At 45.2% G+C, this 17,513-nt stretch overlaps 1 protein-coding gene across 1 annotated transcript; it reads right to left on the reverse strand.

The window, feature by feature from the left end:
• Nucleotides 1–14: 14 nt before the first annotated feature.
• cluap1 (clusterin associated protein 1) lies at nt 15–14,497 on the reverse strand. Its single transcript, XM_066683113.1, has 12 exons — nt 14,404–14,497; nt 13,720–13,812; nt 12,030–12,141; nt 10,425–10,509; nt 9,349–9,531; nt 8,704–8,883; nt 7,677–7,810; nt 6,342–6,483; nt 4,976–5,048; nt 4,277–4,387; nt 3,637–3,689; nt 15–1,463 (listed from the first exon to the last, which is right to left on the reverse strand). Exons 2-12 carry the CDS (start codon nt 13,739–13,741, stop codon nt 1,281–1,283), a joined length of 1,278 nt encoding a protein of 425 aa, XP_066539210.1. The 5' UTR covers nt 13,742–13,812; nt 14,404–14,497; the 3' UTR covers nt 15–1,280.
• Between the last annotated feature and the right edge of the window lie 3,016 nt (nt 14,498–17,513).

Raw genomic sequence — 17,513 nt, forward strand, 5'->3', positions numbered from 1 at the left:
TTGCAGAACTTAATACATTTATTCATTATTTATAAATATAACATATGTACATTGATGTAAAGGCATAACTGTGTATAGCGTGGAAATGTCACTGAAACATTAAGAAATATAAACTTTAAAGTATGCTCCAGCAATTACTTTAAACGTACGCCACGTTCCACTCCCCCCCATAAGCAGCCAATCAGACACGTTTACAGTCCAGGTTCTGTTTTTTTAATTTAGCGCTGCAGCTGCAAGGCTAACGTCGGTAACACTACACCCACCGTTTTCTGTAAATACAACTTCAAAAAGTCTCTCGGGCCGGTCTTTATTGAGGACGTGTGGCTACTGCTGTGTGATTTACTGTAAACTAAAGTATCAGAACCAATACTCCCTCTACAGCATGAAGCATTCATTACATTCAGAACCTGACGTCTGGCTCATACTCCACACGAAACTCCTACGTGAAATCTGTAATCTGTACGAGTTTTTAAAAAGAGTTCTGTGCAATGTTTAATGCATCTGAAGAAGGCCTTGAAGTCAGAGCTGAAAAGTTGTGTTCTGAATGTAATGAGTCCTCCGTGGCACAGAGGGAGTGTTGTTGTATTTTCATGATTACCGTAAACAAAAGGAATGCACTAAAGCTTCTCATGTAGCTGAAACGGCAGCCATTTTAGAGTCCAGCCCCCCTTCACGTGGACGTACGGACGCTAGTCTGGGATTTCTGATGATGCTGTATATGAAGTTAAAGCAGGGATTCTCAACCAGACCACGACTCCACATCGTTGACGGGGTCAAAACTCAAAGGAACGGTGACATAAATATAACGTCACTGTTCAAAGAAAAACGTATCTCCAAATAGTAACTTTACAGAAGAAGGAAAAAAATAACTTTCAATGGAAGTGAGTGTATTTTTTAGTGGTCCATTCGTTACGAAACTGTCACACAGTGTGAAGGACAGCTGCTGCATACATGAAATGTCCCTGCTGTCTTTCATGTATCTGGTGGAAAACAGACGGCTGTGAGGTGGAAAGTGCTGAGGAGTGTGTGACCTTAACGAAGACCAGGATGTGGTTTGAGTTTGCTGAAGGATGTGGAGTGGTATTTAAAGAAAACATGTGGGTGATTATTGTTTTTCAGTGTTTGTTAGCAACATAATTCTTGGCAAAATGGAAACTTATACATAGTTAACTTCTCCAAACCGTTCCTTTAAAGACGGTCAGTGAACCTGAACTCTGGGTGAACTTTACGTCCAGGGTCTGTTTGTGTTTGTGTGTGAATGAAGCATGTGCTGTTGCCTATTAGAAGTCGTTGTCACTCTCCTCCAGTATCTGAGGGTGCAGTGATCGACCCGGGCGGCTGGGGTTCGAGGCAGAGCCTTCCAGACTGTCGTTGTCTTCATCGAGGTCCTCGTTTGCCTCGTCTTCCTCTTCGTCCTCATCATCCTCATCGTCCTCGTCCACATCGATCTCACTGTCCTCTGACTGCGGGCAGCAACACATGACAAGACTTGTATTGCGCGCAAGCACAGATCAATCACACACACACACCTTTTTAAATAGAGCGCAGTGTTGTCCATGAGAGGAAACAATTTGAGGGAGGTTCTACCTATAAACAGACACACCCCTATTTCCAAATAACCTCTGCTCAAAGGAGGGTAGTATCTACTAACCACCAACGTTTTGTGTGAAGCCATTGTTCCCTTATTAAAAACACACTCAATCAAGCCTTTATTTCCTTCATTAGTTTGGCTTTGGAGCTAAAAGTCTAATCCAGTGACTATCCTTAGACTCTTGCCTGGTTAGTAATACAAACATCTGAGATGATACCCAGATAGCAAAGAATCTATAACCAAACGTGGCACATCTATAGTTCTCCTATGACCCACATTAGGTCATGAATGACAGAGTTGACTCGCCTCGACTCACAGCTCCACATTAAAAAAACACTTAACTGCACCGTAAGTGTCAAGACTAGCACCGATTAAACCTGAAAGTGTCTATTATCTGGGTTTAGACTGAAGGTTCAGTGCCTTGCATTTATTAATAGCTTGCATTCTCACAACAGGGACACATCTACAGGTCTTACATAAAGATCGTGCATTCTTCAGCCCCTTTTCAGTCTTAAATTAATAAAAAAGTAAATGCTACTTTTCAGCAGTCACCATCACCACAGCGGCCCCCTCCATCGCTGTTTGTATTTTTAAATCAACTCTACATTAATGCTTGATTTTCTGTTTGTAAAAACCTGTACAGGACCCTACACGACTGCAGACTGTGGGAACTTTGCTGATAGATCTGAGAAAAAAACTTGATAAGGCTAAAATGTTCAAATGGCAAGAGCTGTAGCTTTAAGTCTACGTTACCAAGAACAACACCTTGGACCACTCAAGTTTAAAATGGGGATATTTATGGTGCTTTTCCATGGCATGTTCCTGACTCTACTCGACTCTATTCTGCTTTTTAATCTCCACCAGGTGAATCAGGTCCTGGTTCTGGAAGCGGGTTCTTGTTTAGTGGCTGTTCTCTCGTGGTTCAGAGAGAGTCGAGTAGGGACTAAACCGTGGCGTGTAAACCTTGCAGAGCGCTGATCGTCCAGAGAGAGTCGTCACTCTACGCCACGCGACGCAGACGACCAGCACCAACTCTCCATCTGTAAAATCTCCAGCTGCAGCAGAGATCACGTTTGTTTTTATCCGACTCACGACGGCAGCTCGTAAAATGACGCCGTGGTCTTTTGAAGAGGTTCAACCGCTCCTTGGATCGGTGGCCGACGAAAGAATCCAGCGAGAGCTGGACGCTGCAACAAGGAAGGAACACACTCTACTGATCTGTCTGAACTGATGACGGAGCTGTGTTCAGTCCCAAACAACAACAACACGCCGATACACCATGAGTAAACACCGCTTAACGTTACCGCCGCCGTTGTTGTGGTTTCCAAAGCCCACTGTTCCTGATAGAGACTGGGATTTGAGACGACACCAGATACTGGACACTGTGCTCTGTACATGGCCATAATCCCAGAATGATCACATGACCAGGATTAAAAGCAGATATTGGTCTTGGTTGTAAACTCAGGTCTGGGCCTTCATTCATAGAAAATAAACCAAATCGTAACTGCAGTTTTGGTCAGAAACATTGGTTCAGCTCTTGCTGGCCTGGATCACCCTTTCTGCATCATTAATTCAAGCAGCACTACTTTTCTTGAGTGTGTATTTAGGCTCATCTACCCACCTTCTGAGTTAATGTAATATTACGCTGGTACAGTTAGTGCTCTAGTGTTCTACCGCTGGTCTAAAGGAGATACTACTGCTACACACTCACAAGAACACACACAAACACACACCTTTCCTTTTTTTCGCCTCCGGCCAGTGCCGGGAGGTTTGAGGGTATCCTTTACTCTCGACTACAAGAGCAATTGAGAGTGAACATATGCAGAGGAGAAAAGAGAGTGAGAGAACACAAGGAAGGGTGGAGATCAGAGAGAGAGAAATGCAAGTGTGATTACAGCACAGTGAAGTGTGATCAAGGTGGATCTCTACTTTCGAAAACAGTGTGAAATGTCAGGGCTTTGACATAATGGAAAAACAAATCTGATCACATCTTTACAGCATCACGCTTACTTCACCTTTATGTTCATGCTCATGTCTGAACTCACCTCATCACTGTCTCCCCCCTGCATGTTGCCAATGAGTCGCCCACCAGCTCGACCTGTGAGAAGAAACCACTGCAATGATCCTGTGTGTGTGTGTGTGTGTGTGTGTGAGTGAGTGAGTGTGTAGGAGGGAGGGGCATTTTAGTCAAATTTGATAATCACTTTAAAGCTGGAGTAGGTGATTTTATAGAAACCAGTAGCCCCTCCTACTTTCACACAACTTCTAAAGCCACTCCCCTAAACCACAGGAATGGCTCTGTGTGTTTGGTTCATTCTGCTGCAATGCTTTGAAAATGCTAGTGCTGAATCCCAAATATCTTCAGAATACGTTTTAAAAGACAGCGGAGTCAAAGCTAAATACAGTGGCTCCAAAAATAAATAGAAGGAATTCTTTGAAATAGACATTTTTATTTTATTTATTAAATTTTAAGTGCTGTCCAAAAACAGATGGCGTATTTTGGTATAACGTCCTTTCTTCATTTACAAATTAGCACAAGTGTCCAGTTCATTAATATTTAGAGTACAAAGGCTTTTAAGTCTTGCACTGTTAAGGTTGATACACTGTTTAAACGCCTCGTACACTAGTGTTTAGTATGCAGTGGTGACACAGATGAAACACGAGGGAGGAAAACAGCTCAGGTACCTGCTATCAAGGCGTGGCGTGAGGGGAACGGTTTGGCTGGACGTCCTTCTTCTATATCACTGTCTGAGCCTTCATCTTCTGGGATTTCCATATCAGAATCCTCCTCTCGCACTACAGAGGAAAACAAGACAGGGTTGGCTGGCATCAGAACTGGTTTTTAATGTTTAAATTTAAAGTTTAATATATATTTTTAATGTAATGTTACCTATACAGGGCCCATCATGAGTAAAGTGATTATAAATATCTGGTGTGTACAGGAGGTCCTCGGGTTACGTCAGTCCCGAGTTACGATGTTTCGTGGTTACGACACATCTCCCATTTACTGTATACAGCCTTGTTTCGACGTAAGTGGTTTTGCGTCGTAAACGTCGTAACGTGAACTTTGTGTTTGGTGTGTGCGGCGCGGCGGAAGAATACACGGTTACAGGGCTCGGGACCGAGGAGGATAGGTGTTAGGATAGGATAAGTGCTTACAGTATGTTATTTACGTACAGTATGTACGTAAGTTCCGACTCTCACCGGAAATCGGTTTACGACGTGACGTAGTAACGGATCAACGTCGTAAGTCGAGGACCCCCTGTATATGTCGTTATATCTGTTGTTCTGATGTGCAGCTTTTATTACATAATACTTTGCGTTATTGTAAATTAATCTTTAAAAAAGTGCTCATTTATTAAAGCTAAACGTATGAGTACATACCTCCGTTCTTCATGAGTCTCCTGTCCTCTTCTCGCAGCTTGTTTTGCATCATTTTTATGGAGTTTTCAGTTTCCTACACAGCACAAAAGATAAAGTACAACGCTGTTGTCAAAGCACAGGTTTGGCTACGTTCACACAACAGGTTAAAATCGCTCAAATGATGTCGAGACCAAATCTGATTTTTTGTTCTGTTCTCACTGTATAATGCAACTTATATCTGACACCGGTCTGAACAGATCAGGCTACTAAACTGACCCGTATGCGCAAAAGTACAGTGCTTCAGGTTAGCTGACCAGAGAGAAAGATCTGGGGTGGAGTTCAGTGTCACGCTGCACAAACTTCACATTTGTGAGTGTGGGTCGAGTGAAGGGTTTTCGGCGCTGTGCAGTTCAGCTAAACACAGCCCGACAGTGCGCACACACACACGAGCTGACGATAAAAACACGTTTCTGAGAGGGAGCAGACTTCAGCGACTGGTGCTGGAGGAACAGGGAAGTTAGAAAATACGTGAAATAAGATGGTTTTACACTGTTTAGAAGCATAGCTGGTGCTAACATGCACTTGTGGTTTAGCACACCATGGCAGATGATTTTCCAGTGAACTGAGGCTCAAATCACACACATTTAGAGATAAAGACTCATAGCTGTAAGTTGAGTGAAGGGTCTTTTGAGTATTCTGTCTATTTTAAACTTCATTCCTCTTGCTTTTGACCCAAACTCAGCGCTAAACTCACTACTGCGGTGGGCTACTGGGTTTGTGTTTGTGTTCAGTTGTAGCCAGATCACTCGTTATAAATTAAAGACTTTTACTAACAACATTATAACATTAAATATTACAACTTTAATATTTAAAATGTAATATTTTAATGATCCACATTTTAGCATAAGTTCTTCTCTTAATACCAATTGCTCATGAATGAGTGAAAGGAACCTGGATTAAGGAGTTTCATGTATTTTTGTTTCCCAATACGTTTTACAAAACAAACTAATTTTGATCGGACTGTTTCAATGTCCTTAACACCTCAAATTCAAACAAAAGTCCATTCTGAAAGTGGCCCAAGTCTGATTCAGTGAGGTTTTAGCTGTTCACACAGACACACAAACGACATATCCACGTCACAATGAAGAAATAAATCAGATTTCGGCCACTGTGGTGTGAACGTAGCCTTTGTTAACCCATGCACTGAGTTGAAGAACCCTTAAGGCCTCTGCATACTTCTTGAGGAGATGGTTCTCCTGGCTCCCTACTCTTCATGCTTCTTATTCCCACTCACTGTGTACTGCACTGAGTTCAAATCTAATACTCCGTAACACCAAACTGAGCTGCCCTTCTGACCCAGGCCTGACGAATCTCAAGTTCGCTGTACCTCAAAGCGCTCTTGCTCAATCCTGTGGTGGTCCTCCAGCTGCTGCTCCAGGAAGGAGAGGTTGCGGAACTTCTGCACATATATTTCGTACTGTTTCTGCAGCTCCTCCTCGATCTTCTCGTACTCCTCCATGAAGGCCGGCCTGCACACAGCACGATTACATCAGTGAGAAGTGAGATGTGCGCCTGGGTGTGAGGTGTGAGGTTGCGTATGGGAACGGCTGTTAGAGGGTTTGATCTTGTGAACCACAAAAGACACACGACTGACCTCTGTCTAAAAGGCAGTCGTCCATTGCTGTTGATTGTACAGCTTCTGCAAGTGTTCGAAGGCCCAGGCAGACACAGGGAGAACACACCACACTCCTCACAGACAGTCACCCGGAGGAAACCCACGCAGACACAGGGAGAACACACCACACTCCTCACAGACAGTCACCCAGAGGAAACCCACGCGGACACAGGGAGAACACACCACACTCCTCACAGACAGTCACCCGGAGCGGGAATCGAACCCACAACCTCTAGGTCCCTGGAGCTGTGTGACTGCGACACCTACCTGCTGCACCACCGTGCCGCCCTCAGAATACGGTTACATTTGTAAAATGATATGATTACATTAAAATATTTAACTCTGCGGCAGATTTCTGTCACAGCGGTTACTGCCTCAGGGGCGGCGCTGCAGCTGTTCTGTTGTGGAGTGTGTTTAATCTGACGCGCAGGTCTGAATGACAGAGGATATTAATGTGTGAACATTTGCGACAGCCGCTGGCAGGAATGAGAATTACAGCTTTGAAATGAAGTAGAAATCTCTGTTGATGGCAACATAGAGGAAAACATGAATGATAGTCGTTTGTTTATGTTTAGTTGTTCGGTGCAATTTTTAACGAGAAACCTGAAGTCTCACACAAAAAAACGAATGTGTTCTAGGCAGAGTTTCAATCTCCCCGCTCTGTTGTACCTTAAAATGTGTAGCAGTTTATATTTAAGTCCTTAGATCTACCTTAAATGGTGCTGTAAATATTTCACTCTTAAAAATTATAGAAACTGTCAATGGAATATTGTAGGGGTTTTATTATTTCTTTCTGTTTTTAACCAGGCACCTCATTGAATATATTAGTGTTTGTGTTTTATAATCTGTAATCCTTTACAGCTAATATTATTTACATCCAGGAAATCTCAGATACATTCAGCTAGTCGCTACGGTAGACGAACACAATTCTTCTGAAGTAAGCAGGGCGTAACTGCTGCACCCACAATGTCAGAAAATGTTGAGGTATTGCAAAGTATTCCAAATATGTGCAGGAGACAACAGTATGAATGTGGAGATGTGTCTCACCGGACGCTCTGCAGTGTCTGTAAACGTTTCTGATTCCTCTCCAGCTCTTGTTTTTTCTTCTCGATTTTGGCCTCGAGGCTCGCTTCGTCAGACGATATGTTGCTCAGTTGCTCCCTGGTTTTCTGGACCTTCTCCTGCATATAAACACACACGGTTATCTGCACAACTGAACACATTGTGAGAACACACCACACTCCTCACAGACAGTCACTCGGAGGAAACCCACGCAGACACAGAGAGAACACACCACACTCCTCACAGACAGTCACTCGGAGGAAACCCACTCAAACACAGGGAGAACACACCACACTCCTCACAGACAGTCACTCGGAGGAAACCCACGCAGACACAGAGAGAACACACCACACTCCTCACAGACAGTCACTCGGAGGAAACCCACTCAGACACAGGGAGAACACACCACACTCCTCACAGACAGTCACTCGGAGGAAACCCACGCAGACACAGAGAGAACACACCACACTCCTCACAGACAGTAACTCGGAGGAAACCCACACAGACACAGAGAGAACACACCACACTCCTCACAGACAGTCACTCGGAGGAAACCCACTCAGACACAGAGAGAACACACCACATTCCTCACAGACAGTCACTCGGAGGAAACCCACGCAGACACAGAGAGAACACACCACACTCCTCACAGACAGTCACTCGGAGGAAACCCACGCAGACACAGAGAGAACACACCACACTCCTCACAGACAGTCACCCGGAGGAAACCCACGCAGACACAGAGAGAACACACCACACTCCTCACAGACAGTCACCCGGAGCGGCACTAGAAACCAGAACCTCCAGGTCCCTGGAGCTGTGACAGAGACACTACCTACTGCACCACCGTGCCACATATGACAAACATTGTAATTTATATAAAACGGCAACTTTTTATTGAACAAAATAAAATGATAAATCTCCTTTACATCAGAATTATTACAAGTGCCATCCAAGTACCACTCCCCCATGTTGGGAACCACTCATGTGTATGTGTGTATAAAGGTGTTACCGTCACGTCTTTAATAGCTGCTCTGAGAGCTCTCTCTGTCTCTGCTATTTCCAGGGGTCGTGCAATGGCTGCTGTCCTGCTCTCTCTCAGGTCCTCTTCGTGACCCAGCAGATCATACAGAGAAGCCCCCTTTGCTGTGATCTCAGAGCCAAGCTGGCGAGCAGCCTTTAGATCTGTTATCTACACACAGACACACACACACACACACACACACACACACACCAGGTGTAATAACAAGAGAGATGCATATAAAGCAGGCTTTGTGAGCAATAAAACATTTAATACTGGACACACTGAGTAATGCTAGCATTTCAGTGACTCTTCTACTTTGAAGCTACTGATGCTGCAAAGTTCAACAACCCATGGCATCATCTGTAGTAAACATGACAAACTGTCTCCTACAGAAACAGCAATAGCTCTGTTACTGTCCAAATCAAGAGTTAGAAAAGCACCCTCTGCTGATGCATAATGAAAAGCTCCCACTGCTTTACTGTGGTCACTTAATAGCAAGCAGGATTTGTCCTCGTGCAGAAAGATGTGAGACAATCAAAGATGATCACTTCTGCAATAGTGACTAGCCTAGTTCCCAATGGGTGTATGATTTTCAACCAACTCCTTCCCGTTTACACTGGTCTCTGCTCTAACCTTTGAGCTCAGGTCGAACTTGAACTTGCTGCTTTTGTCGTCGAGGTTGTGTTCGTCGCTGGTGCTCTCTTTAGTCTTCATGGCATTATAGAGGATGCTGGTGATCTTCAGCATCTCTTTCACTGCGTAACCGTCCGCCTGATACAAGCGCTTGAGGTTCAGTTTAATGTGGGCTTTCGTGGCCTGTAACAAAGAGATACACACAAACACATACAGCAGTTCTTATACTGCAACCTGATAACATTCACTGGGGTTCATCAAAAGGGACATAACCGGTCTGTCCCGGTCGAACTGTCGACATAGAGAGCAAAAATAATTAAAATCGTGATAAAAACGAGAAGGGCAGAATCCATCAGGCTGAATCCCTGAGGCAACGCTAGCTGCTGAGGGAAGTAAACACCGGTCTCATACAGTGCAGTGGACGTCTCAGTAATCTGCCTCATGAGGCGAGACATCTGTTAGAACGGTGCCGACTTAAACAGCCGCATACGTAGTCAATGCCTACTTTAGGCAGCTCACTAGATTTGGGACAGAATAATTACACATTTATTGCCCCACCCCCTCTTTTGAGTCTGTCCAATCACAGCGCTGGACCTGTGTTTATGTGACAGCACAGAGACAAGTTTAAACGCAGCAACACAGACACAACGAGCGCGGAGAAATAAGAGCACTGGGTAAAAATGGGAAAAAAAAACAAGAACGGAGAAGAAAGAGAACAGAGTGAAAACGGCTAAAAACCAGAGCTTCTGCTCCTCGCTCCTCACTGCTGTGCGCTTGGGGTCGGGGTGAACAGCGAGCGGCTCATTATCATTTAAAGGAACAGGTGCTGAAAGGAGGTGTTCTGAACAGGGGCTGTTTACACAGGGGGAGAATGATGCTGCGTAGTTTGATCCCTGTGGTATTTTGACCAAAGCAGGTCACAGATGTTTTATTAAGATAAATATGTCCCATTTAACTAATATTAACACCTGAGAAACAAATACCAGCTTAGCTTTGAACGTGGGTGTATCATCACATCGACTCGTCGTAATAAAGAAAATCCCCACATAAGACCACAAAGTTACCCGGAGTATTACCATGAACTGGGCCACAGCTTTGATGAAGAACACTCTGTCCGACTCTGTGTCCACATCACTGGGGATGTCCATCTGTGGTTCGTATCTGTGGAACAATGATGAGTTCATGAGTTCAATTCATGAAACATATCTAATCAGAAAAGAGTTTCTGTCGTGTGGCAGTCGCTACTTATTTTTGTACTGTAGTTGAGCTCAGAAACAAGCGCATCATCAAACACATACCTCACACTTCTGTTTTTAGCCACGATGATGTACTTATGTGGGTTTTTATAGATACCCGAAACAACAATAAACATGTCTATAAAAGGCATCTCTACACAGACAGAAACCGGAAGGTTTCAGGTTCGACGCCCAGAGCCAGCAGGTCATGACTGAAGTGCCCTTGAGCAAGGCACCTACCCCCCCAACTGCTCCCTGGGGGCCTTGGCTAGGGCTGTGTGCTCACTGCCCCCTAGTGTTCACTAGTGTGTGTAAATGTGTGTTTCACTGCATGAACTGGGTTAAATGCGGAGAACAAATTCCTCTGTGTACAGCACAGTGGCCAATAAAGAGATTCTAATCCTAATTTAGATTTTTACAGTATACACAGTGCTAATGCTACACTTTGTTTACAGTACACAACAACATGGGAGGCCTAGGACGCACCGCATCATCAATATTTTGGACACACCTTGAAATTTCTTAGAAGATATTTATTTGTATCACGTTTAACATTATACAGAAGTATAGTAAAAAAGACCAATGAAATAACAGATGGAGCGTGAAATAAATCCATTCCTACGTCGCGTCGTAAACTGATTTTCGGTGTAAGTCGGAACATACGTACATACTGTACGTAAATAACATACTGTAAGCACTTATCCTCCTCGGTCCCGAGCCCCGTAACCGTGTATTCTTCCGCCGCGCACACCACACATGTTCACGTTACGACATTTACGACGCAAAACCACTTAGAAACAAGGCTTTATACAGTAAATGGGAGATGTGTCGTAACCACGAAACATCGTAACTCGGGACTGACGTAACCTGAGGACCTCCTGTACTCTTTTTTAAAGTAGTTGGTATGGGTTTGAACAGTGTTTATATTTTTAAACATCTCTAATTCCACCCTTTTCAACAAACCTCCTCCCGACGGCACATAATCCCAACAGCCTTGGGAGAGTGGAGGCAAAAGCCTACCCTCCTCTCAAAGTTACATAGTACATCTTCTTCAGTGCTGAGCCTGTACTATCAACAACAGAGGCTCTATTCTCCATATTACAGCTCAGTGGAGCATCACAGTGATTTTGAAGCTGTAGTTTTAACACAAAATTGCTACAAAGTGTTGCTTTAATAATGACTTCAGGAAACAAAACATGCATTTATTTGAAATCAGATGTGTCCAAACCTTTGAGTGGCAACACACTCAAAAACAACTCATCCCCTCTGAAATACACACAAGTCAAATGGCTTTACATAGAGCGGTGCATCCTAAACACACTTTCAGTTTAATATAGAGATGTATTCACACATTCACATGCTGTTACGTATTAACACATACTCTCTCTCTCACTCACTCTTTCTCTATTACACACACACACACACACAAACAGAGTAATGTGCAACCTCTTGACGAGCCAGATGAGTATCTCTGCCACTAAAGGGAAATTAGGCGCTCTGAAGTTCTCCATGGAGATGAGTCGAGGGTATCCCAGAGCCCGCATCATTTCGGTGAAATCTACAAATAAATAACAATAAAAACAAACAGAACATTTGAGAAGAAGAGGTTTGCTACCTCAAGAATTGGTTTATGGATTTAAAGCACATGTCCATGGTTTCACTGAGAGAAAGTTGAAACACTTACGCTATACAATGATTTTATTAAAGAGGAATAAATCCTTATTTCACTAGTAGAGTTTCAAACATATTCTGACTGTGGTGTGTTCTCCCTGTGTCTGCGTGGGTTTCCTCCGGGTGACTGTCTGTGAGGAGTGTGGTGTGTTCTCCCTGTGTCTGCGTGGGTTTCCTCCGGGTGACTGTCTGTGAGGAGTGTGGTGTGTTCTCTCTGTGTCTGCGTGGGTTTCCTCCGGGTGACTGTCTGTGAGGAGTGTGGTGTGTTCTCCCTGTGTCTGTGTGGGTTTCCTCCAGGTGACTGTCTGTAAGGAGTGTGGTGTGTTCTCCCTGTGTCTGCGTGGGTTTCCTCCGGGTGACTGTCTGTGAGGAGCGTGGTGTGTTCTCCCTGTGTCTGCGTGGGTTTCCTCCGGGTGACTGTCTGTGAGGAGTGTGGTGTGTTCTCCCTGTGTCTGCGTGGGTTTCCTCCGGGTGACTGTCTGTGAGGAGCGTGGTGTGTTCTCCCTGTGTCTGCGTGGGTTTCCTCTGGGTGACTGTCTGTGAGGAGTGTGGTGTGTTCTCCCTGTGTCTGCGTGGGTTTCCTCTGGGTGACTGTCTGTGAGGAGTGTGGTGTGTTCTCCCTGTGTCTGCGTGGGTTTCCTCCGGGTGACTGTCTGTGAGGAGCGTGGTGTGTTCTCCCTGTGTCTGCGTGGGTTTCCTCTGGGTGACTGTCTGTGAGGAGTGTGGTGTGTTCTCCCTGTGTCTGCGTGGGTTTCCTCCGGGTGACTGTCTGTGAGGAACGTGGTGTGTTCTCCCTGTGTCTGCGTGGGTTTCCTCCGGGTGACTGTCTGTGAGGAGTGTGGTGTGTTCTCCCTGTGTCTGTGTGGGTTTCCTCCGGGTGACTGTCTGTGAGGAGTGTGGTGTGTTCTCCCTGTGTCTGTGTGGGTTTCCTCCGGGTGACTGTCTGTGAGGAGTGTGGTGTGTTCTCCCTGTGTCTGCGTGGGTTTTCTCCGGGTGACTGTCTGTGAGGAGTGTGGTGTGTTCTCCCTGTGTCTGTGTGGGTTTCCTCCGGGTGACTGTCTGTGAGGAGTGTGGTGTGTTCTCCCTGTGTCTGCGTGGGTTTTCTCCGGGTGCTCCAGTTTACTCCCACGCTCCAAAAACACACGTTGGTATGTGGATTGGTGACTCAAAAGTGTCCGTAGGTGTGAGTGTGTGTGTGTGTGTTGCCCTGTGAAGGACTGGCGCCCCCTCCAGGGTGTATTCCTGCCTTGCGCCCAATGATTCCAGGTAGGCTCTGGACCCACCGCGACCCTGAACTGGATAAGGGTTACAGATAATGAATGAATAAACTATTATGGGTTTGCTTCTAGGTCCATATCTAAAGGATGTATTGGACAAGATAAGTCTTGAAAGGATTTAATGACATAAGGTGAGGTGTTTCTGTACAGTCAATATGAAAACATACATAAATCTTATTTGTACTTACTTCTCAAATCTCTGAAAGACATATTTGCTGATCCTCCTTTTTCACATGGATCCTTCTCCCCGTAATCCGCTGTCCACGGCCTTCCTCAGTCTCCTGTAGAATGGACAACAGCAAATCAAGTCGAGATAAGGGAGGGTTTACTGTCATTCCAGCTATAAACCGTACACAGTGAAACTAAAGAGCACGGTGCAACACAACACAAGGCAAATAATAAAACAGAATCAGTCAGAAACAGAGTGTATATGTGACTCTGAGAGGCAGTGCGAAAGATATCTTCATGTGTGGGAATTATTAAATAAAATGTGGGGATGTGTTGTGTAAATGTCTTTGAATGAAAGTGTATTAAAGGTGCTATATAAACGATATCTGGCTAAACTCAGAAGCCCCGCTTTGTGGAATAATCCCCCAGAATCCCCCTCGGCTGTGTTTACAGGGGAGCTCCTCTCTCAGGATCCAGTTGTGGCTCCATATTTACTCTACACAGAGTTCACAACGCGTCAATACATTCATTTTTATATTAAATTGCATTTACATTCCAACAACGTTAATGTTATTGAGTTAATGCGGATAACCGCTGTTATTCTAAACTTCTGTCTGTGACTCACTTTGGCCTCTATAACACCGCCACAGCCACCGTTTCTGACCTTACATTTTAATCAGTTTAAAGGTGGAATAAAGGATTACCTGATGTTTCTGAAATAAAACCGTACACAGCGTCTGTGTCCGCGGCCGTCACTATAGCACCGAGATACGGCACACCGAGGAGGACAAACCAGACCACAATAATACGAAACGCGCCTCTGCTGCACCCTGCAGGCTCCGTTTAGAACAGTTTGGGCCTAACACATTAGAGCTCTACCAATCAGGGCTTTTTTGTGTTGCATTTATTTATTCATTCATTTTCTGTCACAGAACATTTCACACATTCACCCAGTCACTTTCATGTTCACAGCCATCCACCTACCCATGTGTGTTTGGGAGGAAACAAGCTGAGCCCCCAGAGGAAACCCACACAGACACAGGGAGAACACACCTCACTCGGTTTTGTGGATTATTAGCTTACTACATTGTTTGGACACAGCAGCTGCTAATTGTGTGAACATTTCATGATGAATGGACCAATAGAAATGCTGGGAATAAAATATTTTTAACATTGACTTACACTGGAGATACACATTTTTCTTTATCTGCCTGAAACTGGGGCGGTGAACACAGTGGTGCAGCAGGTTAGTGTAGCAGTCACAGCTCCTGGAGGTTGTGGGTTCGATTCCCGCTCCGGGTGACTGTCTGTGAGGAGCGTGGTGTGTTCTCCCTGTGTCTGCGTGGGTTTCCTCCGGGTGACTGTCTGTGAGGAGCGTGGTGTGTTCTCCCTGTGTCTGCGTGGGTTTCCTCCGGGTGACTGTCTGTGAGGAGCGTGGTGTGTTCTCCCTGTGTCTGCGTGGGTTTCCTCCGGGTGACTGTCTGTGAGGAGCGTGGTGTGTTCTCCCTGTGTCTGCGTGGGTTTCCTCCGGGTGCTCCGGTTTCCTCCCACAGTCCAAAAACACATGTTGGTAGGTGGATTGGTGACTCAAAAGTGTCCGTAGGTGTGAGTGTGTGAGTGAATGTGTGTGTCTGTGTTGCCCTCTGAAGGACTGGCGCCCCCTCCAGGGTGTATGCCCGCCTTGCGTCCAATGATTCCAGGTAGGCTCTGGACCCACCGCGATTACAGATAATGAATGAATGAAACTGTGTTGAGACTTCTGAACACTTTCTGAACAGTTCATTCATTGTCTGTGACCCTTATCTAGTTCAGGGTCGCGGTGGATCCGGACTCTACCCGGAATAATTGGGCGCAAGGCGGGAACACACCCTGGAGGGGTGCCAGTCCTTCTTTCTAAACAGTTTCGAAGCGTAAATATAAGCCATGACTCTAACTGATTATTTCACTCATGATACGTCTTCTAGCGCACAAACATCACTACACACACATACACTTGATTTTTGAGGGGTTCTTTAAACCAAAGGTCTGCGTGAAATACCTATTGGATATTTTTAAGAAAGTCTAAAGCCTTCCTCAGGAGCACCAAGCTACTCTCGATTACTGCTGGTCATTAGCTCACATCTACTAAAACAACAAACCCCTGTTTCAGTAGTGAGGAGCACTTTTAATCAGTAGTAACTGAGAGAAGTTTGGTGTTTCTAGTGTGTTGTTGTTGTTGACACCAAGCCGCGTCAAGCTGTTTCCTTATAAAGGGTTAACGTAAAATGTATAACTTTCCATTTGTGTTACAAGTTCATCGTTTCCGTAGTAATTTAGAGAAGTGTGGTGCTTCTGTAAGTCAAAACTACCTGCTACTACTTGTAAAGTGAATATAGAGAGTATTTAATGTGGACTACATTTCCCAGCATGCTGCGGGGCCGCTGCGTCATGGCGTTTGAACGCGGCTGCAGCGGCGGGAGGTGACTGTTATCAACAAACACCAAACGGGTAGCACTTTAATCTTAACCGCGGATAATGTGGGTTATATCAACGAAGTGAAGCTTGTAGCGGTTTTATTTAAAGAGGGACGCCGAGCTAGAACAAAAGACGTGAAACTAAGGCGGCCAATAGTTATTAATGTGTAGTAACTGTGGAGGTTTTTTGCTGGTTTGGAAGCTTGTTGGTGTCAACTGAAGAAAACTCAGCTCAAGCTACAGGTTTAAAATGTCTTCCAGAGGTGAGATTAACACAGTTATAGCAGTCAATCACGTCATCCACACACAGCTCTGTTTAAGGTTCGTTAATTCCAAGCTTCACTAAAAAAGAGGTCTGAATCATTGAGTTCAGTTCCAGTGTCAGTTAAAGTTACAAACCATTAAAACAAAGATAAATCACTGAAGGGAGAAAGTGTGTTACAGCACACAAAAACACAAGTGTAAATATATAAGCTAAATAAAACGACATTAAATAATAAAATAAAATGTAATTATAAAGGAATGGAATATACACTACACAAATATATCGTATTATAAATGTGCAGTGTTTACAAAGGCATTTGAGGTAGACTCAGTCACTGTGTCTGTGTGGGTTTCCTCCGGGTGACTGTCTGTGAGGAGTGTGGTGTGTTCTCTCTGTGTCTGCGTGGGTTTCCTCCGGGTGACTGTCTGTGAGGAGTGTGGTGTGTTCTCCCTGTGTCTGCGTGGGTTTCCTCCGGGTGACTGTCTGTGAGGAGTGTGGTGTGTTCTCTCTGTGTCTGCGTGGGTTTCCTCCGGGTGACTGTCTGTGAGGAGTGTGGTGTGTTCTCCCTGTGTCTGCGTGGGTTTCCTCCGGGTGACTGTCTGTGAGGAGTGTGGTGTGTTCTCCCTGTGTCTGCGTGGGTTTCCTCCGGGTGACTGTCTGTGAGGAGTGTGGTGTGTTCTCTCTGTGTCTGCGTGGGTTTCCTCCGGGTGACTGTCTGTGAGGAGTGTGGTGTGTTCTCCCTGTGTCTGCGTGGGTTTCCTCCGGGTGACTGTCTGTGAGGAGTGTGGTGTGTTCTCCCTGTGTCTGCGTGGGTTTCCTCCGGGTGACTGTCTGTGAGTAGTGTGGTGTGTTCTCTCTGTGTCTGCGTGGGTTTCCTCCGGGTGACTGTCTGTGAGTAGTGTGGTGTGTTCTCTCTGTGTCTGCGTGGGTTTCCTCCGGGTGACTGTCTGTGAGTAGTGTGGTGTGTTCTCTCTGTGTCTTTTGTGGGTTTCCTCCGGGTGACTGTCTGTGAGGAGTGTGGTGTGTTCTCCCTGTGTCTGCATGGGTTTCCTCCGGGTGACTGTCTGTGAGGAGTGTGGTGTGTTCTCCCTGTGTC

The sequence above is a fragment of the Hoplias malabaricus genome, chromosome 10 (assembly GCF_029633855.1).
Source record: "Hoplias malabaricus isolate fHopMal1 chromosome 10, fHopMal1.hap1, whole genome shotgun sequence".
NCBI lineage: Eukaryota > Metazoa > Chordata > Actinopteri > Characiformes > Erythrinidae > Hoplias > Hoplias malabaricus.

Coding starts and splice junctions, on each gene's coding strand:
- cluap1 (XM_066683113.1), bottom strand. CDS start 13,741: ATGTCTTTCAGAGATTTGAGAA. Junction 10,510..12,029: donor CTCATCTGGCTCGTCAAGAG/GTTGCACATTAC, acceptor ATTGTTCCACAG/ATACGAACCACAGATGGACA. Junction 7,811..8,703: donor CAGCTATTAAAGACGTGACG/GTAACACCTTTA, acceptor GTTTATATGCAG/GAGAAGGTCCAGAAAACCAG.